This window comes from Taudactylus pleione, unplaced genomic scaffold, assembly GCF_031769625.1.
Source record: "Taudactylus pleione unplaced genomic scaffold, aTauple2 ptg000305l, whole genome shotgun sequence".
Classification (NCBI taxonomy): Eukaryota; Metazoa; Chordata; class Amphibia; order Anura; family Myobatrachidae; genus Taudactylus; species Taudactylus pleione.
The window spans coordinates 2,233,272-2,260,919 of NW_028284706.1; the positions used below are offsets into that span (position 1 = coordinate 2,233,272).

At 44.2% G+C, this 27,648-nt stretch overlaps 2 protein-coding genes across 7 annotated transcripts in view; one reads left to right on the forward strand and one right to left on the reverse strand.

The window, feature by feature from the left end:
- The first annotated feature begins 24 nt into the window (after positions 1-24).
- Positions 25-9,136, forward strand: KDF1 (keratinocyte differentiation factor 1). Of its 5 annotated transcripts, none has more exons than XM_088442069.1 (5): positions 25-331; positions 925-1,881; positions 2,065-2,139; positions 6,064-6,108; positions 8,015-9,136. In XM_088442069.1, the coding sequence occupies exons 2-5, from the start codon at positions 942-944 to the stop codon at positions 8,095-8,097; spliced, it is 1,143 nt and encodes a 380-aa protein (XP_088298195.1). In that variant the 5' UTR covers positions 25-331; positions 925-941; the 3' UTR covers positions 8,098-9,136. The 5 variants fall into 5 exon arrangements, with proteins under 5 accessions (XP_088298195.1, XP_088298192.1, XP_088298193.1 ...); XM_088442066.1 differs by having other exon boundaries at positions 26-451; positions 8,015-9,135; XM_088442068.1 differs by having other exon boundaries at positions 28-451; positions 6,060-6,108; positions 8,015-8,100.
- Positions 8,970-27,648, reverse strand: part of NUDC (nuclear distribution C, dynein complex regulator) — a 101,478-nt gene continuing 82,799 nt past the window's right edge. For both annotated transcript variants that reach the window (XM_088442073.1, XM_088442072.1), the window contains one exon: positions 8,970-9,465. In XM_088442073.1, the coding sequence (XP_088298199.1) occupies positions 9,414-9,465 (52 nt within the window). In that variant the 3' untranslated portion in view covers positions 8,970-9,413. The remainder of the gene's footprint in view (positions 9,466-27,648) is intronic.

Sequence of the window (27,648 nt, forward strand, 5' to 3'; positions counted from 1 at the left end):
ATCCACCTGTGTGACAACATGATCACTACCTGGGACACTGCAGTAACGAAGGAGACTGAAACTAATGTCACCAGTCAGTGTTGTCCCATAAAAAGATATCTCGGAAATATGCGTCCAGGACCTTTCTTTCAGCTCTACCCGTGTCACCTATGGCGAGCTGCAGCCACCTTTGGGGAAGGGGGCAGTGGATGACGCAGGTAGGGGTGTGGCCGCGACACTCACCTGGCGCACAGGTAGAGGCGGTGCTGAGCGGAAACGGAAACTAGCCGCTGTGAGGAATCGGGAAAATACCGGAACAGACCCCCCACGGCCCCCTGAGCAGTAAATCAATGTGAGTGAGCGGGCGTCGAGATGTGGAAGACTGCGGGCGGGAGTAACTCCCCAGAGGGCGGGCAGCGGGCAGGAGACGCGGCCAGGAGGACACGGAGGGAGATGGTGAGGAGTAACCGAGGTTCGTACTAGGTGACCCAGATAATAGTTATACAACAGCGAGTGACCGTACTCAGGAGTGCTTGCTCTGCGGAGGAGGCTGGGGTGTTGTGTAAGGGCTGGAGCCGTATTGGAGGCAGATTCGGGATGGATACAAGCGGTGGGTTAAAAAATATTTGAGGTTGCGAATGTATTGTGTACAGAAGATGCCCCATTCTAAGGTCGAGTTAGAGACAGGTTGGGGTGTAGGGGATAAATGGCAATAAACATATGAAGCTGTGGGTACATCAGGTAAAGAAGGAGTGTATTTGGCAGACAGTGACCTAGACAAAGGCAAATTTAGGGCATATGAGAGGGTGTAAATATGAGAGGTGACCTAAGTATTAGTAGATACAACAAGAATGAAAACCATTACATTGTGGGTGGGAGTACATAAAGAATTGCTATTGTGTGAGAGACTCCTGAGCTGACAATATTATTCTGCCCTTCTCTTAGGACTTGTACATGAAGCAATGCCCCGACCCCATCCTGTGGCTGTTCCCCATGGCCGGGTATCCTCCCCAACCCGTCTTCCTTCTCCACATCGCAGCTCCCCACCACAGACCTCAAGTCTCCCAAGTTCGAGGAGGAGAAGCACCCCTGAAGATATCACCTTCATCTCAGGTTCTGCTGAGACACCACCAGAGGCGCGCCCATGCTGTCCCCCCCTTTCTCGTGCCTGGGCTACTTACAAAGCTGTGCTGTGCTATGTGGTGTCCTGCAGCCGCTGCCCACAGAAGGATCCTGAAGTATACCTCCCCTGTTCTGTAGAAGGATCAGACTGTCCGGCCATGAATGGCCATCCTGCCAGTAGCCCCTGTGCCCCCCGTGTGGGTGATAGAGGAAAAAAAACAGGCCTGGGTAACAGCTTTAGCTACCCAGACCTTAAACTGATGGGAGTACCTGTGTACAATAGACAGCCTTGTGCCACAGACATAGAAGCTGCAAAAGAGCCCCCTGCTCCTAATCCACCCCCAGCACCCCGCAGTTCTGCCGGGGATTACTACTCATTACGGGAGTCTGATCCTGAGTTGTCACGGTTGAGCGGCTCCATGTCCAGTGCAGAAATTGATGTACTCATTTGGCACAAACTAACAGAATTATTTAGTCTCCATCAGATTGATGAACTGGCGAGATGCACTTCCGAGACTGTCTTCCTAGAGAAGACCAGCAAAATAACAGAATTAATCAGCAGCCTGACACAGGACTACCAACTGGAAGAGCAAGATGCAGAGTGCCGTCTAGTTCGGGGCATTATCCGCATTAGCACTCGCAAGGTCCGAACACGTGGACTCTCCGGCCGTAATGGAGAGAAAGGCGTTGGCGGTCAACAGCATAATAGCCGGAATGGTGGCAAGGCCCCAGACAGTGGCAATGAAAGCATGCAGGAGTCTGGACTCACCAGCCAGGATGGTGCGGATCTTTGTGGGGACGTGGGTGGGATGCATCTTTTTACATGTAAAGAATGGCAATAGATTATTTGTTTTGTATCCCTTTCTTTTCTCTTTCCTTTATTCTTTTTTTTTTTTTTTTTATTTATCCTTGTCCAATTATCTGCATTGGCTTCCGTACTACTCTTGCCATTTCTTTTCTCAGATCTGGATGTGAAGATTTCACAAGAGACGACATCCGATCTTATAGCGCGAAACATGAGAAGATACAGTGCCCCAGGTATATAAATAGTGTATATGTGTACAATCTGATTATATGTCAATTAGCAGATTTATCCTTGTTTTGTCAAATGCTTGTTGTAAAGATTTTTAAAAATATTGTTTCTATATGGTTAATGAAACATATCAGCCTGAAGGTGACTTTGATAAGAGTTTTGGTGAATTGGGGAGAAATTAGTATCCTATAATCAGACCATATAACTAAATTATGGGAATATATTGAAACTTTCTAGATACACTGAGGGGTCTATTCAGCAATGATTTATTAAATTTTTTACATAAAAAAAATACGGAAACTATGATTTTCGTATTTTATGTAAATCCCCTATTCAGCAATGGGATCATGGAGAAGATAATGCAATTTCTCCGTTAATTCCCTGCTCGCAGAGTACCGCAATGTAGGGATCAGCCATTGATCTATACAGTGCTTTAACGCCTTTTGCTATTCAACAAAGCAAAAAGTGTTATATAAAGTAAAATATTTTTCGAGTGATGACGCCATCTCAGAATGGCGTTATATGAGGAAAATGCTTAAATATCCCGAAAAATGCAGGGACAGAGTGAAATCTTCCCATAAGTCCCTGCAGCATCTTGTAAGTCCGTGCCTGCTTTCCGGTGACCGCCGACAAGTCCAACTAGAGCATGTTAAACCTGCCTAAATTGATTGACATGTGTATACAGGCTTTATACTAGCCTGTATAAACTTGTATTTACCTTCGATTATATTTATATATAAATGTTAAATATAAAAGCACAAATTTACAGATCAAGCCTGTATATACATGTCAATCAATTTGGACAACCTGGAGATGTACTTACCCCGTCAGCGGTCACCGCAAGCAGGGACGGAGACTATTCCCGAGCGCATGACTGAGCATGCGCAGAAGAACAAACAGAAGGTATTGTTTTTGGAATCCCAAAAACAATACCTTCTGTAACATCGCAGGGACAATGTGTTACCGCATCCGCTGTCCCTGCACAAAATATTGCTGAATAGCAGCCATAAATTATCATAATTGATAAAAACTTGTGACGATGTTGCCCGATAATATTCTGGGCAACATAGTCACTCTTGCTGAATAAACACCATTATGTGAGATATTTCGGATGACAAAAAGCCTTCAGTACCATATTATGTGTACAGCTGGTGTTTGTAGCATTTAAGAATGTTATGTTTTCCCAGCCAGAGATGAGTAGTGGTACTCACTACAACACTGCACATAGTGGGCCTGATTCAGAGCCGGACGCTCTTTGAGAGCACTCGCTCTGAATCAGGGCGTCCCTTTTTTTTTATTTTTAAAGACGGCCTCCTGGCCACTCGCATAGCTGTGGGTGACCACCCACAGCTTATGTGAGCGGCCAGGTGATCGTCGCGATGGTCTATACCATCCGGCTTGCGACTAGACCCTTGTGGAAGGGTCTCGTGGCCGCAAGCCCCAGTGTACTTCCTACTCTAATAGAGCAGGAAGTCCACCTACTGACATCACGAGTGATGTCAGTAGGGCCGCCCACAAATGGCAGGCGTTCCTGCAGGAACGCCTCCGTTTGCCTAGCCACCCCCCGTCTGCCTCCAAAACAGGGCAAGCTGTCAATCACCATTGACAGCTGCCCCGCTTTGGTGCGAGACCCGTAGCGACTGAGCGCCTGTCGCTGGCTGGGTCTCACGCACGCCGGCATGCGCAATGGGGGACCAGTGAATCAGGCCCAGTGTTCCCTCTCAAGAGCTACAGTATAGTGTAAAAGGTAAATTGTACAGATGGGTGAAATTGCTAGTTTTTTTTTTTTTATGAATAGTTTTGCAGGTGTATGGTGTTCTGATGATACAGTATAGGTTTTCCTTTGCTATTCCCCCAGGCTGCTATTTAGCACTTTTATATTTGTAAATTAACCACTCACTATATAGATCTGGGGCAACAACGGTCAACTTATTCTGAGTGTGGTGTGATTGAGGCATGATTAGGAAAAATACTTCTTGCAATACATGCACAATTTCAAAGGCAAATTCATAATGAACTGAATATTTCATGACATTTTTTTTTTTAAAATGTCTGATCTATATGTATTTATGTTTTTCCCAGAGATTGTAGGTCACTATTTGGGCTTTAGAACACTGCATTCTTTTTCTGGCTAGCAAAAAAAAAAAAAAAGTATCCTAATTTAGGTACTGTTGAGGTAGATGCTGGTCATATTTTATGACTGACATGAACACTGATATTCTTAAATGTATTAGTAGACCATAATGCAGATCTTTATGTTAAGCAGATTATACCTTACTTTGCATTATATACATAAAATCTGAAGAAAAGGTTTGTTAAATAACTTTACCCACTTTTGAGAATGATCCCTCATTGAATTAGATTGTAATATATTTAATCTGATATTACCAGCTAACTGGGCATACACTATACAATAATCTGGCTGGTTGGAATGAAAACCTGGTAAAGTATGGGAGCAAATGACATAGTTTATTTGTTATTTAACACTAGTACAGAGGTTCCCAAGTGCAGTCCTCAAAGCACCCCAACGTTTCAGATTTAAGAGATAAATATATAGTTGGTACAGTGCGCTACTACGTAGCAGCTGGTAGGGGATTGTCAATCCCTAATAATAGAAACGATAATATAGTAAAACCAGCGCTAGTCAATTAACAAAGAAAATGTAACTATATATATATATATATATACACACGTATACATACAAACTAATGTGTCAGAAAATTTTCGTTTTATTAAACCTTTAAAAAGACATTATTATAAAAGCTTGTAGAAGTAAAAAATTCAATTGAATCTAAACATCCTGTGGGTAATTAATGTCTCTCCTATATGTGGATGGTATTAGGACTGGCTCCCAAACTGACTGAATATCTGAACACAGCGATAATTACCAATTGATGGATTGAAGTGATAACAGTCCTCTTAGCATGTCCTGTACAAATTCCTGGGGCTGTATATTAGTCCACTTGTGGTTGCTGGTCCAAAGTCCAAGATGGGAGATTATTTAGTTGTCCAAAAAATGGTGTTTTCCAAAGGACAGTCCAAAATGTCCTTAACGACCTCACAGGTGTTGGTAGGTGAAATGTGGTTGTCTGCTTAACGCGTTTCGCTGGACCGGTTCATGAAGCTGGAGGCTATTGATCCAGCGAAACGCGTTAAGCAGACAACCACATTTCACCTACCAACACCTGTGAGGTCGTTAAGGACATTTTGGACTGTCCTTTGGAAAACACCATTTTTTGGACAACTAAATAATCTCCCATCTTGGACTTTGGACCAGCAACCACAAGTGGACTAATATACAGCCCCAGGAATTTGTACAGGACATGCTAAGAGGACTGTTATCACTTCAATCCATCAATTGGTAATTATCGCTGTTTTCAGATATTCAGTCAGTCTGGGAGCCAGTCCTAATACCATCCACATATAGGAGAGACATTAGTTACCCACAGGATGTTTAGATTCAATTGAATTATTTACATCTATAAGCTTTTATAATAATGTCTTTTTAAAGGTTTAATAAAACAAAAATTTTCTGACACATTCGTTTGTGTGTGTGTATATGTGTGTGTGTGTGTGTGTGTGTATATATATATATGTGTATATATATGTATATATATGTATATATATATAATAATAATGTTACATTTTCTTAATTGACTAGCGCTGGTTTTACTATATTAAGAGATAAATGGTTGAGCACAGGTGGTGCAATTGACTGAGGTATTGTCACCTGTGTGTAAAATTGTGTGTGTATATATGTATATATATGTGTATATATATATATATATATTGTATATGTGTATGAATAATCCGTAGTGTCCAGCATCCAGATTATGTTCACGGTAACTTGGTAGTGTGTTTATGTACTGCAGTATACTACTTTGATTCTAAATCATACTCTGAACTGTTTTGTGTTTCCCACAAGAAAGAGTCGGGCATGTGTGTTTTCAATGATGTTCGCTCTACAGGAACAGGTGACATACAGCTATATGTGTGCACACTGTTACATGGTGTTGGTGGATAGGTAGCACATTGGTGTCAGTCACCATGTTAGGTGGTAAGTAAGTCACAAAGGTTTGCATGTGTACAGCACCATTTTTGAATACAGCTTTATGGAAATAGGAGTTTAACAGTCACTCAGAAAATGTTATGTTGCAATATATATTAGGGACAAGACTCTGTAGAGAACCGTAAGTGGCTGTTAGTTTCTGGTATCCAGAGTGTGGCGCACACTAAAGAAGCTGAGTGCTGGGAGTTTCTATATGTTGAAATGGTCTTTGGTGGCTATTTAATTGTTAGAGCCAGCAGGGGAGAGTAGAAATGTGTGAAAAGCCCATGGTTTGGGCACCCTAACCAGCCACTATGGAGTACTAAAATACATTTTTGTTTAGTTACACCTTTAATATTGTAAAAGGCTAGACATGCAAGTGTCAAACATGGTGTCCCTTATGGATTTTTAAAAGCATGAATCTAGACCACTTCCTACAACCTATCTTTCATATTGTTAATGATGGGCATAACATTACATTCAACAAACCTGTATTAATGACTTATTACATTTTTGTACAAAATTAGAATTGAATTCTAAAGCCAGTAGTTTTGTATGCAGTGTGGGAAACTGGCATTACTGACATGTCCACTGGCTGCTGTCATGTGGAAGATGGATGTTCAGTCAATGAGAGAAGCAGAAATAGTGTATTTACATTCTTTAATAAGATGCCAATTTATTTGGATTAGTCTCAGTGTTTTGTATCATGTACTTGATATTTTCTCTGGTAAAATGTACCTTACCAATAAAGTATTTAGGACATCATCTGCACAGGAAACAATATAAATAAATCTAGGAAGATGCTGAGGTGCATCGGCTTATTGCCACAGAGTGGGATCTTTCTGAATGATGCCCTAAGAAAATCAAAGCAGGGGACTGAAGAAAAACAAACCTTTAACACAGGAAATTTAAAACTTCACACTTGCTTGTGGCATACCATGAAATAGTGGGCCCCATTTATTAACTAACCTTCATACCAGCGGCATATTCAGTATCCTTGTGATACAAATGAATATGCCACTGGTATTCATAATTACTTGCCCCTCATATAAGGTCCTCTGCTGCCAGCAACGGGCTACTCTGTCATGTGCATGTTGGTTTAACCTGTCGGAGACCTGGAAGGGCTGCTGCTAGATCCCATTGGGGACCGCAACGCTCTATCCATCTAAAGATGACGAGAGCTATGCTGTTATAAACATCGGTACTCTTAGATTACCGCTGTTTGTTAAATACAGAAAGGATGACATAACCCCTTTAGTGAGGGCTAGTGAAGTTTCTGGAGTTGTGAAAATACATATGCACTTTGTAAGCATTAGTCAGGTCACTTCATTACCCTCATCATTGGAAATGAGATGGTGATTGAACCACTATATGTATATAAATATGTAATTAGGAAAATAATTTGCCTTATGTGGCAGGATAGACATGCAGTCATAATTATGGGCATGGTGGAATGAGCTGACAAGTGTATGGACCTGTGATACCAACACAGTTTTTAATAGAAACACACAAATCCATGCGAGTGATATAGTAATTAAAATGGCAGATACGAGGCATGGTCTCAGATCACCTTGTTCAATAGGAAAATGGATTCCCTGAGCTTTAGTATTGAGGGTAGGCCTGACACAAAAAAAGTCTAAGAATTATGCAAAAAAACAAAAGCTTGCAGCAACATTTTCCTTTTAAATAGATCAATACTGACTTATTTTACCATCTCGCATTTTATATTAATGTATTTTTTTTTCCCCCCAATACTTTTAATATTTGCTTATGTGCACTATATTTATATTATCATATGTTCCAGATATATGTATTATTACCATTCTCTGCAGGATCCCCTTTTCAGAAAGATGACTCCCTGCCGGACACAGAGACAGATTCCTCTGGGACACCACTGCTGAAGGTGTACTGTTAATGATGAGGACTGGTTTCTGCAGGGTATGCTGAGCACTGGGTGATGAGAATTGTACCAAAGGCATTCTTGCTGAATGAGAATGTTCACCGCAGCACATTGACAGATTTTTAAAGTTGGTTTATGAATCAGAGACTGATATTTCATCAAGTGAAAGACATTTACTTTCCAGCCCTGCCACCATTTGCAGTTTTATTTGGCTAGAAAATGAAAGGGATAGTGTTTGGTTTGTCAGACTGCGATTGGACAACTGTTTATAGTATGTTTATATGGCGAGAGTTTTTAAAATGTAAATCACTCACACAACTTTTTTTTCTTAAGACACTTTTATAGTACTTCCCCCCCCCCCCCCCCCAATGCATTGTGTTGCTTTCTACTTAATATTACATAAAGACATGTCACTATTTGAAACTTGTGAATAATCTTACATGTATATAATTATATAAATATGTAATTGGGAACACAGACTTTGCTTCTCATTATGTGGCAGAATACACATTGTCCTAATTCTGTGCATGGTGGCACTAGCTAATGTGAAAGTATGGACTTGTGATACCAACACAGTATAATGGAGTGCAGGGGATAAATAGCCAAAAATAAGATTTTATGCACAATAAAATCATAACTAGTCTAACTGGATTAATCACTTCTGAGAAGGAACAACAATTTCCCTTTAGGATAGTCTCTCTACACCATCATTGTAAATGTTACAACCACTATGTACAGAAATGAGTAAAATAAATTATAAATATAATAATTATCAAATACACTGAATAAGCACGCCACAGTAAAGTATAAATATATCCTGTATGAGGGAAAACGGATTTTTATTTTTTTTACAGGCATTCTCTTGGGAAAACAGTGCAAACAGATACTCATGAGTAACAAAACTTTTATTAGAATATGGGAATAGACAAGTTTCAAACTGCTCCACTTCTATGGAGTATTACATTTTTAAGACTTGTAGGTTTTTTGGTGTTGTGATTGTTTATATGGACCATGCATAAATGAAACAAGTAAATGAGCAAAACTATGTTGTGTCTCTGCTGTTACTTACATTCAAATAATTTGGTTCCCACCACAGAGAAACTATGGACAAAGATTGATAATGAAAGCATACAACAGATTTAAATTGGAGCAGAATATCTTATTTTTTTCATTGTAGGACCAGTCATGCTTCATCCATATATGGGTGGACAGGTATTTCCATTTTAAGCACTCACAAAAATACAAGCTAACAACCTTATTTACCCACAGAGTACTACAGTCCTTAGGGTTTATTATGGAATTCACAAGGTAGCTGAAACAAAGTGGAAAGATCAACTAAATTTCGCTTTAGAAAAGTCCATTTCAGGGTGCTGTTCCATAAACCTAGAACAAAGAAACATGGTTAAATGAAATTCTTATCTAGTACCAGATGCTATTTGATATCCCTATTCATTAACAGGAAAACCAAAACCTAATGTGGACCCGTCGCCCCCATAAAGCTACATATTAAACATGATGTAAACACTTCATTAGATGTCTGTTTGCATAGAAGTAAAAAATAAATGATCACAAAGGATGATCTAAAACTCCATAAAGTTACACAATAATGCATCAAAAGTCCTGAATAAATTCTATCCATTTTTAATACATACACCAGTACTAACTAAGGTTTGCAAAGGGGAAAGTTATGACCACCGTATAGGTCAATTCAATTAGGTGAAAGGGGGTGAATAGTTGTTGCAATGGCACCTCAGCTCACCCCAGACACTCAGATTTTTGTACACTGCCCTATTGGAGAAAGTGAGAGTAAGCGTGCACTTATGGCTACCAAACTTGCTGCATATGTGCACACTTACTCTCACTTTCTCACAGGGTGAGCCTACATCAATCTATTTGATTCATTAACTTGGTGTATAATGCCATTACTTTATTTGTGGTGAGCAAATTCTGTCTATACATCAGTATGTTTTCAATAATGGTTAATTTTGGTATATAGTGGGTTAGTGAAACTTAAATATCCATTCCTTACATGTGCTAATATTTCTGCACACTGATTATATGAAAGATACTGTACTGGCATAACTCTAATTGAGAATATTTTTTTGGTGTATATGTTAATACTCATGGGCATCACTGTCTTTACCATGTTTACATTTCCTGTGCAGTATATGTAGCTGTGCCATTTACATTCACTTTTCTTTTTTTACACAAAGTTTGTAATCTTTTAAGCAACTAAGAGTATTTGAAGAGGCAAGTGGATGAAGGTGTTATGTTTAAATTAGAAGAAACTGAGATTTGTAGTTAAGATACATTTGACATGAATTGGACATAGCACTTATCCACAAAATATCAGTAAATTGACTACCAACATTTAAAAATAACATTGTTACTATGATCCCTAGGTCATAACACCATCAAATTTTTTTTTATAAAATTGTTATATAACACCTCCATCCACTAGTGAAAGTGTCTGCTCTGAATGACCGCAAGAGCAGTGTTCCAGGAACATTTACACACCCCTCCAGCTAAGCTACAGCTGATTTATAAATAACTGCAATCACAAATTTACCCAGGTTATACTGTTAATGTTCGGTTTTACCACCTGCTATAGAAGGTAACACAGACCGTGGGTTATGTTTCACCACAACAGGGCCTTTCCCCTACTCCTCCTGCACATTTTATTCATTCAGAGCCAGCGGGCACAAGCTTATGTGCCTTTTTAATGTTCACTGCTGCATACTGGCAGTGAGGCGAGTAGGTGTCTGGTACATCATTCATCTTTCCTTCTACATAACTAGGATTCTCTCCCCCACCACTTCTGCTCCTGGCTACAGCTGTGGTTCAAAGATCAAACTGCCAATTGGATCACTCTTTACGCCACTTGTCTGGACACATTCAATATCCCAGTGCTGGCATCCCGTAGGTAAGTAGCAGAATTAGGGGGAGGGTTCGCGTTAGGCACTGAGAGGGTAAGGCTAGGTTTAGGGGGAGGGGGTTAGGATGCATACAGACAGGTGTCTGTATCCTAACCCTGTCAGGATGCCAGTCAGGATTTTGACCACCAGGATCCTGTACCCAACCTGTCAGGACAGCAGCAACATAGCAATAACTGCCCGTCGCTCCAATAGCAAAGCAGTGGACAAGTAGATGCTCACCAGTGGCTGCCACTTAAGCTTGTCTCATTTCGGGCACAAGAGGCACTGTAAGACCAGCCACCAGTTTTTTGAGGGATTTTATTTTGCTTCCTGATCTGTAAGCAGTTGAAATGCAGAATACCAGAGTCAGTGTTTGCCTCTCTCGCTGGATATTCTTTCACAGTAGTCTCCACTACGAGAAAAATTAACGATTACAACATTGTTCATTAATCGTGCAGTGAATATGCCGGCAACGACCAGCAATACGCGCTCCCACTGGTCGTTGTTGGCATCTGTCATCACCTGAACATGCAGGCCAACCTGCTGATATCAACAGGTTGTGCATGTTCAGGGATGAGAGAGGGTGCCTGCACTGGATGGCATATCGTTCAGTGTAGGCACATTATTCACAGCACTGTATGATGAACGATTACAGTGTTGTAATCGTACAGTCATTCTACTCTCGTGTAGTGGGTACGCACATTTAGGCATATATACCACCCAATCTTGGTTCAGTTATGTCTGCGCAAAATGACAGAGGACCAGGCCCTCTTAACCCAGTGAGAAAGAGGCCTCTCAATTCACTTAATCTAACAGGCCAATTTAGGCTTCTACTTAATCTGTGAGCCAGTTTTCAGCCATACAATTCTTAGGCAGGGATTCATGAATACAGAAAATGCATAGATCTTAAAACAAGCCAGAGACCTGTAGCAATCATGTATTTTGCTAGGGGGGAGAATGAGTGCAGAGGGCCTTGCCTAAGAGCTTACATACTAAAGGGAAGGGATGAACTGGGGCAAATATAGGGGTGGGATAGAAAAGAGGAGTGGTGAGTTTTGAAGATCATAATGCTCAGAGGGAAAAAACGGACATTTCTTTAGTTGGTGTACTGAGGACTTGATTCAATATATAGATTTTCTTAGGATGGTAATATCATACCTTGGATAATGAACACTGAAAAATAATTCCTTAAATCAATTAAACTATTACTGTTATTTGGTTTTGTTAAAACATGTTTAACACACTGCTAGACTGTATACCTATAGTTAGGGGCATCAATGTTTTTAGGTTGGAGTGGGCCAAGACATTGAATTTTGGAGCCCCTAAGAGGCAGCTGGAGTACCCCACCAACCACCTACCTGATGACAGATGAGTATGCCTGATAGGTCTTTGGATTTGCTTATTTGGCCTCTGTATACAGACATCATTGCTCTCGCCCTTCCTCCTCACAGACACAATACTACCAGTGCTACCGTGCAGCTCCAGGAACACGTGTAGCCAAAAGAGCATCCCTGTACAGACAATTTCTCAAACCAGCACCAGGAGGGGAGGGCGCTTGCCAGCGTGCAACCAGGAGTTGTAGTTTGGCATAGATTTGGGAGACTATCACTAAAGTGCACTGAACCTCGCTCTAGGACTAGAGAGAACAAAATGAGAACGGCTCGCAGGACCCTACTTGCACCTACTGTAATAAGATAAAGCCCAGTGTATGCACCCTTCTACTCCCTGTACTAACTAATTTTTTTTTTATACATACACACACACACAAATATATATATACATATATATATATATACATACACACACAAATATCCTGTAGGTATAAAACAAGAAAAAAAAAAATTCAAGGATGAAAAACAAATACACAATCTTTGCTCTATCTGGCCACCTATGTAAAGATATTAACATATAGTGATAACAATATCAGACTCCACCAATATAAGGGACTCCCAATCCCTCCAATACAGCAATTAATGCAACAACTAATAATGCATTAAGTTTAGCACAGCATGTCCAGTACACATTGAATTCATGCCACACATGGTAAAAAACACAACAAAAACATTAAAAAAAAAACAGATTCAGTGGGAAATAAATAGCTGCACATTATACATTGGTTTTGTACTAATACAATAGGAGGTGTCAATAGTATGTATTGCGAGTTGACAATATAGTCAAAAATATGTAGTTTTCCTAAACTTTATCCTCTAATATTTAGTCAGACATTTTACATACAGCTATATATGTATATCCTACATAGTAATTACTTAAGGCTCCCAACACTATACGATATTGCTAACTATTTGGCCGATTCTGACGTATCAAAATGACAAATCGTCAATTTCATGCAATGTGTATGCACTACATCGTGTAGTGCACGCTCCCGTGGGGTCGTCAGCTGCATCACCTGATCTTTTGTACATGCAGGAAGATAAGGCGATGTGGCTGACAATCCCATGCAGCGCTATGCTGCGGTGGCCGGCACCGGATCACGCGATAAGGGATTGTGGGTCGCATCGCTGAGTACACAATCGTTTAGTGTGTACCCAGCTTTAATGCTTCTGTTCATTACAGGGGCTTCATTTTTAGGCCGGGTACACACTAATGCGATATCTGCATGATGTCGTTTTGATGCAAATTGGATAGACATATCGTGCAGATCACACAGTGTGTACGCTCAATTGCGCATTCCCGTGCGTCACATACAGCATCTTATGGTTGGCTGTGCTGCACAGTCAAACAGAAGATATCCTGAATGTTGTGGTGCAAAGCGTGTAGTGTGTATGGCCAACTGGACGACCAGATGATACATCGTTCCGATTTGGCCTATTAAGATGTCACCTCTTGAAGATGGTTTTTCTAGTGTGTATAGGAGCAACGATAAATCATATACGATCAAACATGTTAAAATGTTCCGTCAATTTGAAGGATTGCAGTGTGTACGCTCAATATTGTTTGTTCTAGGATGAAGGGAACGTGGAACGACCATTGCGTCATTTTGGCATTGTTCTAATGTGTACTCGGCCTTAGGATGGGTGCACACTAGACGATATTTGACGATTTGTTGTTTTGAGGCAAATTGGATCACATCACATCATATTGTCTAATGTGTACGCACAATTGTGCGTTCATGTACGTCATTAATCGCATCTTCTCATCTGCTGTACTGCACAACAGATGAAAAAATAAGAGTTATGGCATAACATGCGTTTGTTAACTCTTCCTTCGAGGTCCATAGGAATTACCTTGGGGGTATGTGGTTGGAGTGATCCAGGTTTATTATTGTTATTATTATTAGGCTTATTATGTATATAATGTATTATGTATATTCTGCCAACTTAGGAAGTCCGCTTCCCAATTGAGGACTCCTGGTATGAATACTGCCAAGATTGCTGGAAGATGACGTTCGCCCAGACCAGAATGTTTGACAACCCCCGCCATGGCAGCCCGACTTCGCATGCCTCCCTGATGGTTTAGGTAGGCTACTGCGGTAGCGTTGTCAGACTGTACCTGGACAGGCCTGCCCTTCAGTATATCCTGTGCCTGAACGAGTGCTCTGAACACTGCACGCAGTTCCAGGATGTGTATGGACAGGAGACATCTCAGATTTGGGAAACTCAGCCTACACAACCTTCTGGCGTTTAAACACCAGAGCTTTCCTAAGCTCTGGCTCCTCTCTATCTATGTTTAAACACAGCTTTGACCACCCTAATCAAAGAGGGAACATCTGCTGTTGGAAAATGGTCCTCCTCTCCTGAGAGAGACCCTTGAGAGGAGCCCTGTATGTCCTCACACTCAGCAGAGTGATAGGAGGAAGCCGACCGCCTTCTGTTTTTAGGCTGTACCGGCCTAGCTGCTTGCAGTGTTTGCTGAAATGCAGCAGGGGGACGAAGCCATACTCTGACCTGAGTGGGCATAAACATCCATCCAGGATGGATGCATAAACATAGTAGGTTGTAGCTGCTGAAGGTACCCCATAGTAGGGGCTGGCGTAGGAGCAGATAACTGGTTACAACCTGCGCCATGATCTGGGAAAAGGAAGCCCAAGGGGGTTCCTGCCCAGGAGCTGGTAGATTTGACTGATGTGGTGACTCCTTGAAACAGTGACCACATAGTCCATTCTGTATGAAATCCTGAGGGGACAAGCCCACCTGACACACCATACATTAAACCAGCACAGGGGCTTTCGCCTCCTGTTTTTCACTTTCTTTGGACACAACAACATCCCTAATGTTATGCAAAGTAATCTAATACAATGTGACAGTGTTTCACGCCCAAAATAACCCACACAACTGTAGCAGAGGGCTTATGAGGAGAGACAGCAGTGATAGTTATAACTCACAGTTATTCAGGAATAAATAAGGCAGTATAAACAGCAGAATTACACAAGTCACATACAATGCAAAAATATATCTATATGCAATAAGCTCTACTTTAACTACGAACAGCACACAAGGCTGAGTAGGATATAGAGCTCTGTATAACCTGGCCAACCAAGGAGAGGTTATACAGGGAGACTAACCAAACCGCCTGAGATCTGCAGTCACCGAGAGCACCCGCAAGTGGTCTTTGGCCATCTCATAACAGGGAGGCAGGTAGAAGCAACCCCGACGGAGGAAACCTAGTATCTGGACCAGCATCTGTGTTGGGGGAGGGGCCGTCGGGGAGAGCGTACTTCCCCCTAGGCTGTATGGATCCACCGGGCTCGCCGACTTATACATGGATTTCGCAATTATCATCCCCGGCTATCAGGAGAATCTCATGTCCTGGTGGTCTAGTTGGGGGAAACAGTTTACCTGGTTCCTTACAACAGCGGCCTCCAGCAGGTCTCCAACGCCGGAGGTACAGACTGCCACGTGGTTCCCCATGGGGAGCCACCTTGCCTGCATCCCCAATGTCTCCAACTGCAGTCCTGGGCTCAGCGCTCACTCCGCTGATGCCCACCGAAATCACCAGTTCCCTCTCTCGTGTTGCGGCGCTGGCGGGGAGTAGATGGAGCAGGAGCACGGGCGTCCAAAAAAAAAAAAACTTGCTTGGGACTGCTGTTCACCAGGTGCACTCCTGTGCACCAAACATAAAACTAAATGCATGTAGCCAGGGGCGGGGTATATACGGAGGAGGACCCAGTCCTGGGAGCTAAAGCTTGTAACTATTTGGTACCTGGATCACTCCAACCACATACCCCAAAGTAATTCCTGTGGACCCTATGGACCCCGAAGAAAATATCTAATGATGTTGAGCACATCGTGCAGTGTGTACACCCAACCGCGCGATATGTCGTTCCGAACTAGTCTCCGAAGGCATCCCCTCAAGCCACTCCCTAGCTTTTCTCCCAGTCAGCTTGTCGCATGCTCTACATGAAAGCAACTTCTGACCAGCTCCCTGGTGCATGTTTGGAAGCAGCTGAGCATTTGTTGTGGACACAGATCTGCAAGATCCATCATCTGGTACATGTGCTGCCGGTAATTTCCCTACACTACATATCATTTCTCAGTTTCTCTATCTCGATAAAGGGTTTTGTGCCCCAAAACGTTGAAAGTTACCTGTGGTGTCACTTTGACTCATATTATACTGTGAAGTCCCAGACAATTTTTTTCTGACATATCTATACTAGTGACCCATCTCGGCTTCGCAAGGGAGAAATATAATCTCACCACAGCTTCCTGCATCTCAAACTACGCAATGTCACCACAGTCCCCAACCCAGTAGCTGGGCCCCACAGCTGCCCTGCAGCTGGCTTGGACCCCGTCACTGGGATCTGCTGGTGAGGGCAGGAGGATCACGGATGAGAGATTTGTATTGCAGCTACCGAAAGCATTATCTGCAGTATGTCCCTGGCTGAGACACCTGTGCATATTTCCGCAGCCTTTATGCGCAATCCTCCCCAGCTGCCGAACATGAGCAATGTCCTCTTTGCACAATGTACCCTTTATTTACTGGGCTACGTGATGAGCTTCCTCGCCATTATGCCTCTGTCTAAGATGTCTCATGGGAGGTGCCACCTGTTTAACGAGGGTGTGTGGCTGAACAGGAAAATCACGCTGGAGAGCAGAGCACTTCATGGTGAAGGAGTGGTGGCCGGAGTCCGCCTGCAGGTTCAGCGTAGGGATGGACATCGGAATCCGATGGGTACTAACCATCAATGTTTTGGTCCGATAGTGGTGTTTTTACCATTTGATGGTGGCACTCCAATGGTTGCCACCATTGAATGGAAATCATATAAAAAAAAAAAAAAATAATAAAATTTAAATTCCTGATAGCTATGCCTCCCCTGGCTCCTTCCTGGCTACTGTGTCTGCATCATTGGAGGCTGTCTAACACTGTCTGCATCAGGTTCATTGGAGGCGGTCTCTCACTATGTCTGCCTCAGAAGTGACCCTGCTCAGTCCCTGACTCCCTCTAGGCTGCTGCTAAGTAACAGGGAACATTGCATTCTGTGATTGGCTCTCACTGCCTCAAAGAGGCAGACTGCAGCCTTTGGCCCTCCAGCAGCAGTCACTCACACAGCACAATAGCTTTTTCTGTGACTTGTTTCATTCCAAGTCAGTTTCATGTACTCTTGCTGTTTCAGCACCAAGAACAGCTCTTAAAATCTTGCACCAATCTGATGTATATTTCTATTCCTTGCTTCACTAAAATGGTCACTGCTCTGCTCCCTTTTGTCACAGATGAATGGTTCATACACCTAAACCTTCCTCGACCAATGCTTCATAGAATAGTGAAAACCCCCATCAAAATCCATCTAGTGGTCCAAGAGATTGCCAGAACAGACAGACCCCTAAACCGGGGACGTACGTACATACAATGCCTGTCAGTACACTACAGCTTTCCTGTTATATAAAATTGGACATACTTCTGATTTGATGTTAAGATATATACATATGCATCATGTTACTGCAAAAATAGATAGATAGATATATCTATCTATCTCCATCCAAATTCAGCCCGGCACTCCCCTCCAATATCCGCAGACAGCTTGCTCCTGGTGCCCTCCACTGGGGTACGAATCCCCCTCAATATAGAAATAAAGAACTGGCGGCACTCAGGAGACTTTTGTAGAAATAGTGCAAAACTTTGTGCTTTTAATCTACGTTTCAGGACTTTAAAATCCCTTCTTCAGGATACACAACATAACAAAACAGTGCAAATACAGTGTATAAATAAGTGTTATTATTTATACACTGTATTTGCACTGTTTTGTTATGTTGTGTATCCTGAAGGAGGGATTTTAAAGTCCTGAAACGTAGATTAAAAGCACAAAGTTTTGCACTATTACTACAAAAGTCTCCCGAGTGCCGCCAGTTCTTTATTTCTATATCTATATATAAAATTTGCAGTAACATGATGCATTCAAAGTAGATTTACGATTAGGTACGGTCATGAATTGAAAGAGAGAGAGATTATATATAATCTTTCAATTCATGACAATACCTAATCGTAAATCTACTTTGAATGCATCATGTTACTGCAAATGTTATATATATCAGGGTAAAAGCCTGTCAGTGTTTCAATTCCCTCTATAAGTTGTTACATATAATAGATAGGAGATGGAGTATCCCATATCCAAATATTCCAAAATACGGAATATTTTTAGCATGATTGAGATAATAAAACCTTTGCTTTTTGATGGTTCCATGTACACAAACTTTGTTTTAGGCACAAAAGTATTAAAATTATGGTATAAAATTATCTTCAGGCTGTGTGTATAAGGTGTATATGAAATATAAATGAATTTCATGTATGTACACAAACTTTGTTTGAGCCACAAAATTATTGAAAATATTGTATAAAATTACCTGCAGACTGTGTGTATAATGTGTATAGAAAACATGAATGCATTCTTTGTTTATATTGGAGTTCCATTCCCAAGATATTTCATTATGGTATGCACATATTCCAAATTACGGAATATTCCGATATCCAAAATACTCCTGGTCCCAAGCATTTTGGATATGGGAGACTCAACCTGCTACATACAGGTTATACACAGCAACCGGGAGCATATTACGGGTCTCCAGGCAGCTGGTACATTCCAATGTGTGCAGCCTTATCTGGAGTCACCAACCAACAGCGTCCATAGTGGCAATCGATAAAACAGACACCACCAGTATAGATAAGGCCTAATGTACCAGCAGCTGGGAGACCTGGAACTTGCCAAATGGAATAAAAGATCCAGCAATTTCTGCTTGCTGAGCAAAAAGGGTATTCTATGTTCCTGGCCAGGAATTAAAATATACCAACAGGTAATATTACCTATATTCAGTGCAAGAATCTATCTGCACCGGCAGCTTATATGAATGGCATTTACTAACTAAGACTGTCGAGGCTAGTGACATAATTCTAACAACTTATTATACTAACAATACACCGCTGGAATTTGATTTAACCACTTAACTGACATTCTTTTTCCGAAAACCACTCCGAAATTGTCGGTTTGTCTTATAATTGAACTAGGTCAAGTACAGCTTTATAAAAGTTATCCAACATGATTTTGTAAAAAAAAAATATATATATTTTTTAAACGCTGTATACCATAAAAATGGCAATTTATATGGTATACAGTAGTGATGGCCATCAATAGAAACATCGATTGTGACCACAGCTGCCGATGTTTCCTTAACATCGGTTGGGGCTGCCATTATATCTATATCTATATATATATATATATATATATATCTCCACACACACACACATATATATTATATATATACACATACATATATATTGATAGATATGTGTGTATATCTATCTATATTGAGGCAGGGTATACTGTGGGGGGGTGGAGCTTGTAGGGGGTGTGGGTGCCGCCGGGCTTGCAGGGCAGGGGGTGGTAGCTGAGGACGGCGCCGACAGCGCTGTGCTATTCTTTATTTACCCCGCGGCTGCTCAGACCTCTGCAGCCGCTGGGTGTGGATCCCGCCGGGCCCCCGCTTGCAGAGTAGGGGAGGTAGTAGATGGCAGCGCCGACATCGCTGTGCTGGTCTTTATTTGCCCGGCAGCTGAAGAGGTCAGAGCAGCTGCTGGGAAAATACATACCAGCACAGCGATGTCAGCGCTTGCATGGCAGGGGAGGAGGACAAAGATGATAGCGCTCTGCTGGTTTGCTTTTTCCCTGCAGCTGCTCTGACCTCTGGAACCGCCGGGCGTGTCCCACCGGACTGCCACTTGCGGAAGGGGGGGGGGGGGGGGGGAGATGACAGCGCCAACAGCGCACCGTTGATGGCTATATTACCGGCGACTGCTTTTTGCTCTCTGCAGCCGCCGGGTGAGGGAGGTGCGGGCGCCGAGCACAAGGAAGAGTGCGGAGGGACCGGTAGGTCCCTATGAAATTGGCGGCTGCTAGAAGATCTTCCAGCAGCCGCCTTCTGAGCTTTTATGACTGGTCGTATCAGATACGACCATGTCAGGGAAAGCCCAGTCTGGTATGGTCGTATCTGATACGACTGTGCCAGGCAAGTGGGTCGTATCTGATACGACTGTGCCAGGCAAGTGGTTAAACTACATCTACTAAGTAGGACTGTTCAATATTATATGACTGGAGATAGAATTGCACACTAACGATACAGCATTGGAATTTTATATAACCCTGCATCTACTAACTTATGCTGCATACACACGTAAAGATTTTCTGTCCAACCATCCAACTAGTTGATTGGTTGGAATGAGAATCTGGTAAGGTATGGGAGTAACTGATGATCAGCAATTTGCTCCTAAATGCCAGAAAACAGATGAAAATGGTCAGACTATAAGTTTGTTAAATGTTTGATCTAAACAATTTGTTCAAACAACAGTTTTTGTCCATTTTTCGGCATTTGGGAGCTAATTGCTGATTATTATTTGCTTTCATACCTTACCAGATTTTCATTCCAACTAATCAACTAGTTGGATGGTTGGACAGAAAATCTTTACGTGTGCACCCAGCTTAAGACTATCTAATACCATTCGACTATAAACAGAATTGCAATAACTAATTGTACTAATTACTAACCATTGATCTAGCATGGGACTTCGGATTTCTAGATACGTTAATCCTTGCTTATGAGATGTAATGGCAAGTGATATTTAAATGGGCTAACTTAGATTAGAGTATATATGTATATTTTTATGCCGGCCAGTGATTTTACAGTGCGATTGTTTTTTTATATTGGATGTTTATTTTGTGCATAGATTAAAAATCTTAATAATAATAATGAGAGGAATGGTAAGAACTTACCTTTGTTATCTCTCTTTCTTCGAAGTCCATATGGTCCACAGGGAGACCTTAGGGTTTAGGTGATGGCAAGGACATCCGGGCACCACAGAGTTAATTTCTTCTCCCAGGATGCACTGGGCATCTCCCTATACCCCGCCCTCGGGCCAGAGGCACCTCAGTTCGTAACAAGCCAAAGGCCGGAGGAGGATAAAAGAGAAGAAAGTCTGAACACTCAAGCATCACATTCTCACATATAAGGAGACGGAAAACTGGTGACCAGAGCGAAGCCAATCTGATGCAAGGTGCGTGAGGATGGGTGCCCTGTGGATCCTATGGACTTTGAAGAAAGATAAAAGTTCTTACCGTATCTCATTTTCTTCAGGGTCCATAGGCTCCACAGGGAGACCTTGGGGATGTCCCAAAGCAGTCCTTCAAGGGTGGGGATGCTCCTGATTGATAGGAGAATCCGGCACCCGAAAGAAGCATCCTGAGAAGCAAATGAGAAGCTCTCCAAGAGTGCAGCCATAAGGAACGGCAAGCTGACATTGCAGCAGCCGAAATACTAGAGGATAAGAGGGTGACATCCAAAGCAGCCTCGTTGTGTAGCTGAATCACAGAGGTTACCCACCAGAGCCACTTGATCTGTGGTGGCATCTGACGGAATAGGCTCCTCTAGGGAGTCTGCCCACAACTTCATAGCCTTGGCCACCCAGGAGATAGCCATAGCTGGCCTGGCAACCACCAGTGAAAGAGAAAACATTGACTTTAAAACACACCTCTACCTTCCTATCCATACTATCCTTTAAGGATGAAATAGATGGCATAGGTAGAGTAGCACTTTTTGATTAAGCGCGTCACATGAGAGTCCACCGTAGGAGGAGATTCCCATTTAGTGCAATGTTCCTCAGGAAAAGGATAGGCATAAGCCAGGCATCTCTCAGGCCGAAATCGCTTTCCACGCCACTTCCATTTGCACCACTAGCTGAACAGATAATGGAAACACTGCAGAAGTAGTTTCCTTGAATAGCGCATGTTTGGACCGAGGACCTCCCCAATAACGGACAGCACGTATTGATTTTTGACTTAGGCTCTTCCTCACGCAGAGAGGGCCCAGTATCAGTGTCATCATATTGTGTAAATTGAGATGACGGCATAGACCTTTTAGCCGGTCTAAGGGGGTTTATCCCCCTGCAACATAGCCTGGAGGGTAACAGAGGTATCTGCACCGTAGTAGACAGCATATCTACCCATGGAGGAGGCACAGACTGAACATGCATGGGTGAATTCTGTAAAGGCAGGCCCTGAGAGGGCATAATCGCCTGCTGTGTGAACCCCATCTGGGGATGCAGCCCATGCGAAGTGAAGGACCTGTAGGATTATAACACCTCACACATAATCCCTCTGTAACCCTGTCCCCCTTACCTAGTCCTGCAGCACATGATTTGCATGACAGCAGGACTGGAGTGGAATCGTGCACATAATCCCCACTTTCAGACATAGCAATGAGGGAAGTGTACACGGTTTGTGACAAACTACACAATAAATATATATATTTAAATGTGAGGCAAAATAACCACCTTGACAACACTTGTAATTGTAAGGGCTCAGAAAAAGAAAATGTATAGTTATATAGTCTATATTGGTTTAAAAGCATGGAGTCTTGTAATGAATATGCACACTGGTATTAGGCACAATTCTAGGTAAGTCCTACAAGTTATATACTGTACTGCAACTTTGGTTCATTTTTGGGGCGTGGGTCCCCCTGGATTGCGTTGGTTAATCTGTCTCAGGGCACCGCATTAACACATTTTTCTTTTATAACACATTTTAACCCTTCACTGTTTATTATATATGTACCTCACTTTTTATTTTCATTCTTTATATGCAGCAGTAGCTGCTCCTAACTATCTCTTTTACACTGCAGTTTTCTTACTATGGTGGAGCCCTGGGGCGGCTTAGCTGGGCTGGTTTATGGGGGTGTCCTGCACTCTGGATTTGAATCGTAGTATGTTAGGGACCTACCCTACAGAGGTTACCTGGATATGGTGGGTAGGCCCATAACCTTGGCCAAGATTATGCTAAAAACCTCTATTGATTGCAACATTTTATTGCATTTATATATTATTAATAATTTGGAGTTGTGCACCTGAGATTTGTCTGTTTTTGTGCCTATAGTTATATAGTCTGACAGAATGAGTAGAAATACAGACAGCGCTAGCATAAAGTCACATACAATGCAGAAATTACACTTGCACAATGGCACTACAAATCAACTACCCATACTAGTTGTCTGGTAGGATATAACGCTACATACGCTGACCAGGAGGAGAGGTATGTAGGGGGACCCAGGCTCCGCGTTCCCCGAGAGATCTGCGACATAGCCAGGAGAAAATGGACACCAGAGACCTCAGAAGGGGCGTTCCTGTGGGAGGAATGCTGCTACAGCTCAGCCAGACCGCATCGGAAAGGCGCGCTGTGCAGAGGGGAGGAGTCGGCTGTGAACAGGGAAGGCTGCCTCCCCTGGCCAGTGTTCAACCCGCGGGGCGCAGGAAGCGCAAATTCCTCATATTACTGAGGTCCAGATATCCCCCAGAAGGTCTAAATGGAAGCGCAGGTTCCATGCCTGGCTGCATCCCCGGTCCGTCCCCAGGGAAATGGACTGCAATTCAAGCGTATCACCTGCCTCCCTGTAAATCCAGCTGCATTCCTGTAGTCCCCCGGGCTAGAACAAACCCCGGCTCCCACCGCGATCCCCGGATCAGTACCGGCGTCTCTGCGCCGGCGGGGTGATGAAGCGGCAATGCGGACGTCCCACTGGACTGTCTGCTAGTAGAGAAAAAACTTCTAGAAATCTTCAGGGGCTGTTTCACACAGCCCCACTGCGTTACAGTTACCCAACTCTGGCCGGGTACCAAACGAAACTGAGGTACCTCTGGCCCGGGGGCGGGGTATAGGGAGGCCCAGTGCATCCTGGGAGAAAAAATGAACTGCGTGGTGCCCTGATGTCCTTGCCATCACCTAAACCCCAAGGTATCCCTGTGGAGCCTATGGACCCTGAAGAAGTAAATAAGAGATATGGTAAGAACTTACCCTTGTTATCTCTATTTCTACGAAGTCCATAGGGTTCCACAGGATACCTTGGGTATAGGTGATGACGTCAGTCTTCAGGCACCACAGAGTTAAAGTTTTCAGCCTCCATCTGGGTCCCTCTCCTATACCCCGCCCCCGGGCCAAGGCATCTCAGTTACGTCACAAGCCATAGGCCGGAGGAGGAGGAGAAGAAAGAGAGAGAAGAAAGATCTGGACACTCACAAGCATCACATTCTCACCATAGGGAGACGGAAAAACCGGTGACCAGAATAAAGCCCATCTGCAGCACAGGTGCGACAGGGCGGGAGTCCTGTGGAACCCTATGGACTTCGTAGAAAGAGAGATAAAGTTCTTACCATATCTCATATTTTCTACTTCAGGGTCCATAGGGTATCCACAGGATACCTTGGGGATGTCCCAAAGCAGTATCCTTTAAGGGTGGGGACGCTCCTGTGCTGAAAGGAGAATCCGCCGCCCGAAGGAAGCATCCTGAAAGGCGAAGGTGTCAAACCTGTAATACCTCACGAAGGTATGGACAGAGGACCACGTAGCAGCCTTGCAGATCTGGACTGCAGAGGCACCACGTCGAGCTGCCCACGAAGGACCCACAGACCTAGTGGAATGAGCCTTCAAAGAAGGAGGAACCGGCAGACCTTCATGAAGATAAGCTTCAGAAATAGCCATACGGATCCAGGCTGCCAAAGTTTGCTTTGAAGCAGGCCAACCCTTTGTACGGAAGCCATAGAGGACAAACAAGGCGTCCGACTTCCTAAACGAAGAAGTGCGGTCAACATAAGTCCTTAAGGCCTGTACAACATCCAAAGTGGCCTCACCCACTGAAAGACCAGGTGAGTTAAAGGCCGGAACAACTATTTCCTCGTTAACATGAAACTGGGAAACAACTTTGGGAAGAAATTCAGGCCGAGTGTGGAGCACTGCCCTGTTCCCATGAAAAGTCAAGAAAGGGGGTCTACAAGAGAGAGCCCCTAAATCAGAAACACGTCTGGCCGAAGCTATGGCCAGAAGGAAAACAGTCTTAGCTGTTAGCCATTTAAGATCACTGAGCCCAGTGGTTCAAACGGCGGTCCCTGGAGAGCCCTCAGGACCACAGACAAATCCCAAGGCGCCACAGGTGGAACAAAGGGCGGCTGAATGCGGAGAACACCTTGCATAAAGGTGCGCACATCCGGGATTGTGGCAATCCTACGGTGAAACCAGACAGACAGGGCCGAAACCTGTACCTTCAAAGAAGCAAGGCGAAGCCCATGATCTAGTCCCGCTTGTAGGAAGGCAAGTATCCTAGACAGACAAAACTCCCGCGGTGCATAACCTCTCGGTCGACACCATTGGAAGAACGTATGCCACACGCGATGGTATATCCTCGCGGACGACGGTTTCCGAGCTCGCAACATGGTACGCACCACAGAGCTGGAAAACCCCCTAGACCTCAACATGGCCGTCTCAACAGCCACGCCGTCAAAGACAGCCGAGCCAGGTCCGGGTGAAGACAAGGACCCTGCGACAGAAGGTCCGGTCGTAGCGGCAACCGCAGAGGACTGTCCACGGACAGACCCTGAAGGTCTGAGAACCAGTGCCGTCTGGGCCACGCGGGAGCTATCAACAGGAGCGTCCCTCCTTCCTGTTTGAATTTCCGGATTACCCGTGAAAGGGAAACCGGAGGAAACAGGTATGCGAACCGGAACGTCCACCGGACGGACAGAGCATCCACCAGAGACGCCTCTTCGTCTCTTGTGCGAGACCCGTACACCGGCAACTTGTTGTTGTGCCGGGACGCCATGAGGTCGATCTCTGGAAGACCCCACCTGTCCACCAGCAGTTGAAAAACGTCCGGGTGCAGGGACCATTCCCCCGGATGAACGTCCTGGCGACTTAGAAAGTCCGCCTCCCAATTTAGCACTCCCGGGATGAAGACCGCTGATATGGCCGGAAGATTGCGCTCCGCCCATACCAGGATCCGAGACACCTCTACGAGAGCCGCCCGACTTCGGGTTCCTCCTTGCCGGTTTATGTAGGCCACGGTGGTAGCGTTGTCCGACTGGACCTGCACCGGACGACCCTGGAGAACCCGATGTGCCTGCTGGAGAGCATTGAAGACCGCACGGAGTTCCAAGATATTTATTGGAAGCTCCGTTTCTGTCGGCGTCCACCTGCCCTGGAACAAGTGTGGACCCGAAACTGCTCCCCAGCCCCGAAGACTGGCGTCCGTTGTCAACAGGACCCAATTTGGTACCAAGAACGGACGTCCCTTGCTGAGATGGGTCGTCTGCAACCACCAGGCAAGGGACAGGCGAACCTCCGGGGTGAGCACTATCGTCTGGGACTTTAGAGACTGAGTCAGCCCGTTCCACTTGGACAGGATCAGGTGCTGCAGAGGTCTGGAGTGAAACTGGGCATATTCCACCATGTCGAACACCGACACCATGGAGCCCAGTAACCTCATCGCCGAGTGTAGAGACACCCGGCGGCTGTGCAGACAACCGCGCACCCTCGACTGTAAAGCAGAGATCTTTTCCTCCGTTGCTGTCCCGAGTCCAATAAGGCACCGAGGTGCAGAATCTGCCGAGACGGGATTAGAGTGGACTTCTGCCAGTTGATTAACCAGCCGTGCCGTTGCAGTAGCGCAATGGTCAGGTCCAAGTGGCGTAGAAGGAGCTCTGGAGATCCTGCCACTAACAGGTCGTCCAAGTACGGCAACATGCGGACTCCCTGCAGCCGCAGAGAAGCCGCCATGACCGCCATCACCTTGGTGAACACACGCGGTGCTGTCGCCAGGCCAAAAGGTAACGCCCGAAACTGAAAATGGTCGCTGCGGATTGCAAACCTGAGGAACTGTTGATGGCGCAAAAGAATAGGGACATGCAGGTAAGCGTTCTGTATGTCCAATGAAACCATGTAGTCCCCAGGTTCCAGCGCCAGAATGATGGACCGTAGGGTCTCCATCCGAAACTTCGGCACCCGCAAAGACTTGTTGAGAGCTTTGAGGTTGAGAATCGGACGATACGACCCATTGGGTTTCTGCACCAAAAAAAGATTTGAATAGAAACCCTGGCCCCTCTGGGAGAATGGAACAGGCACTATAACTCCAGCCTGGAGCATAGTGTGCAAGACCTTCCGCAGCTACGTGGCCTTGTTCCGGTCTGATGGTAGACCCGTGGTGAAGAATCGAACCAGGGGTCTGTGCCGGAAAGAGAGGGCATACCCGTGGGAGACCACCTCGAGAACCCAAGTGTCCGTCGTGGTGACCGACCAACACCGGGCGAACTGCAGCAGGCGGCCTCCCACTTTGGGATCCCCCAACGGGAGGCCCGGACCGTCAGGCCGCAGGCTTGTCATCAGGCTTAGGTGGCC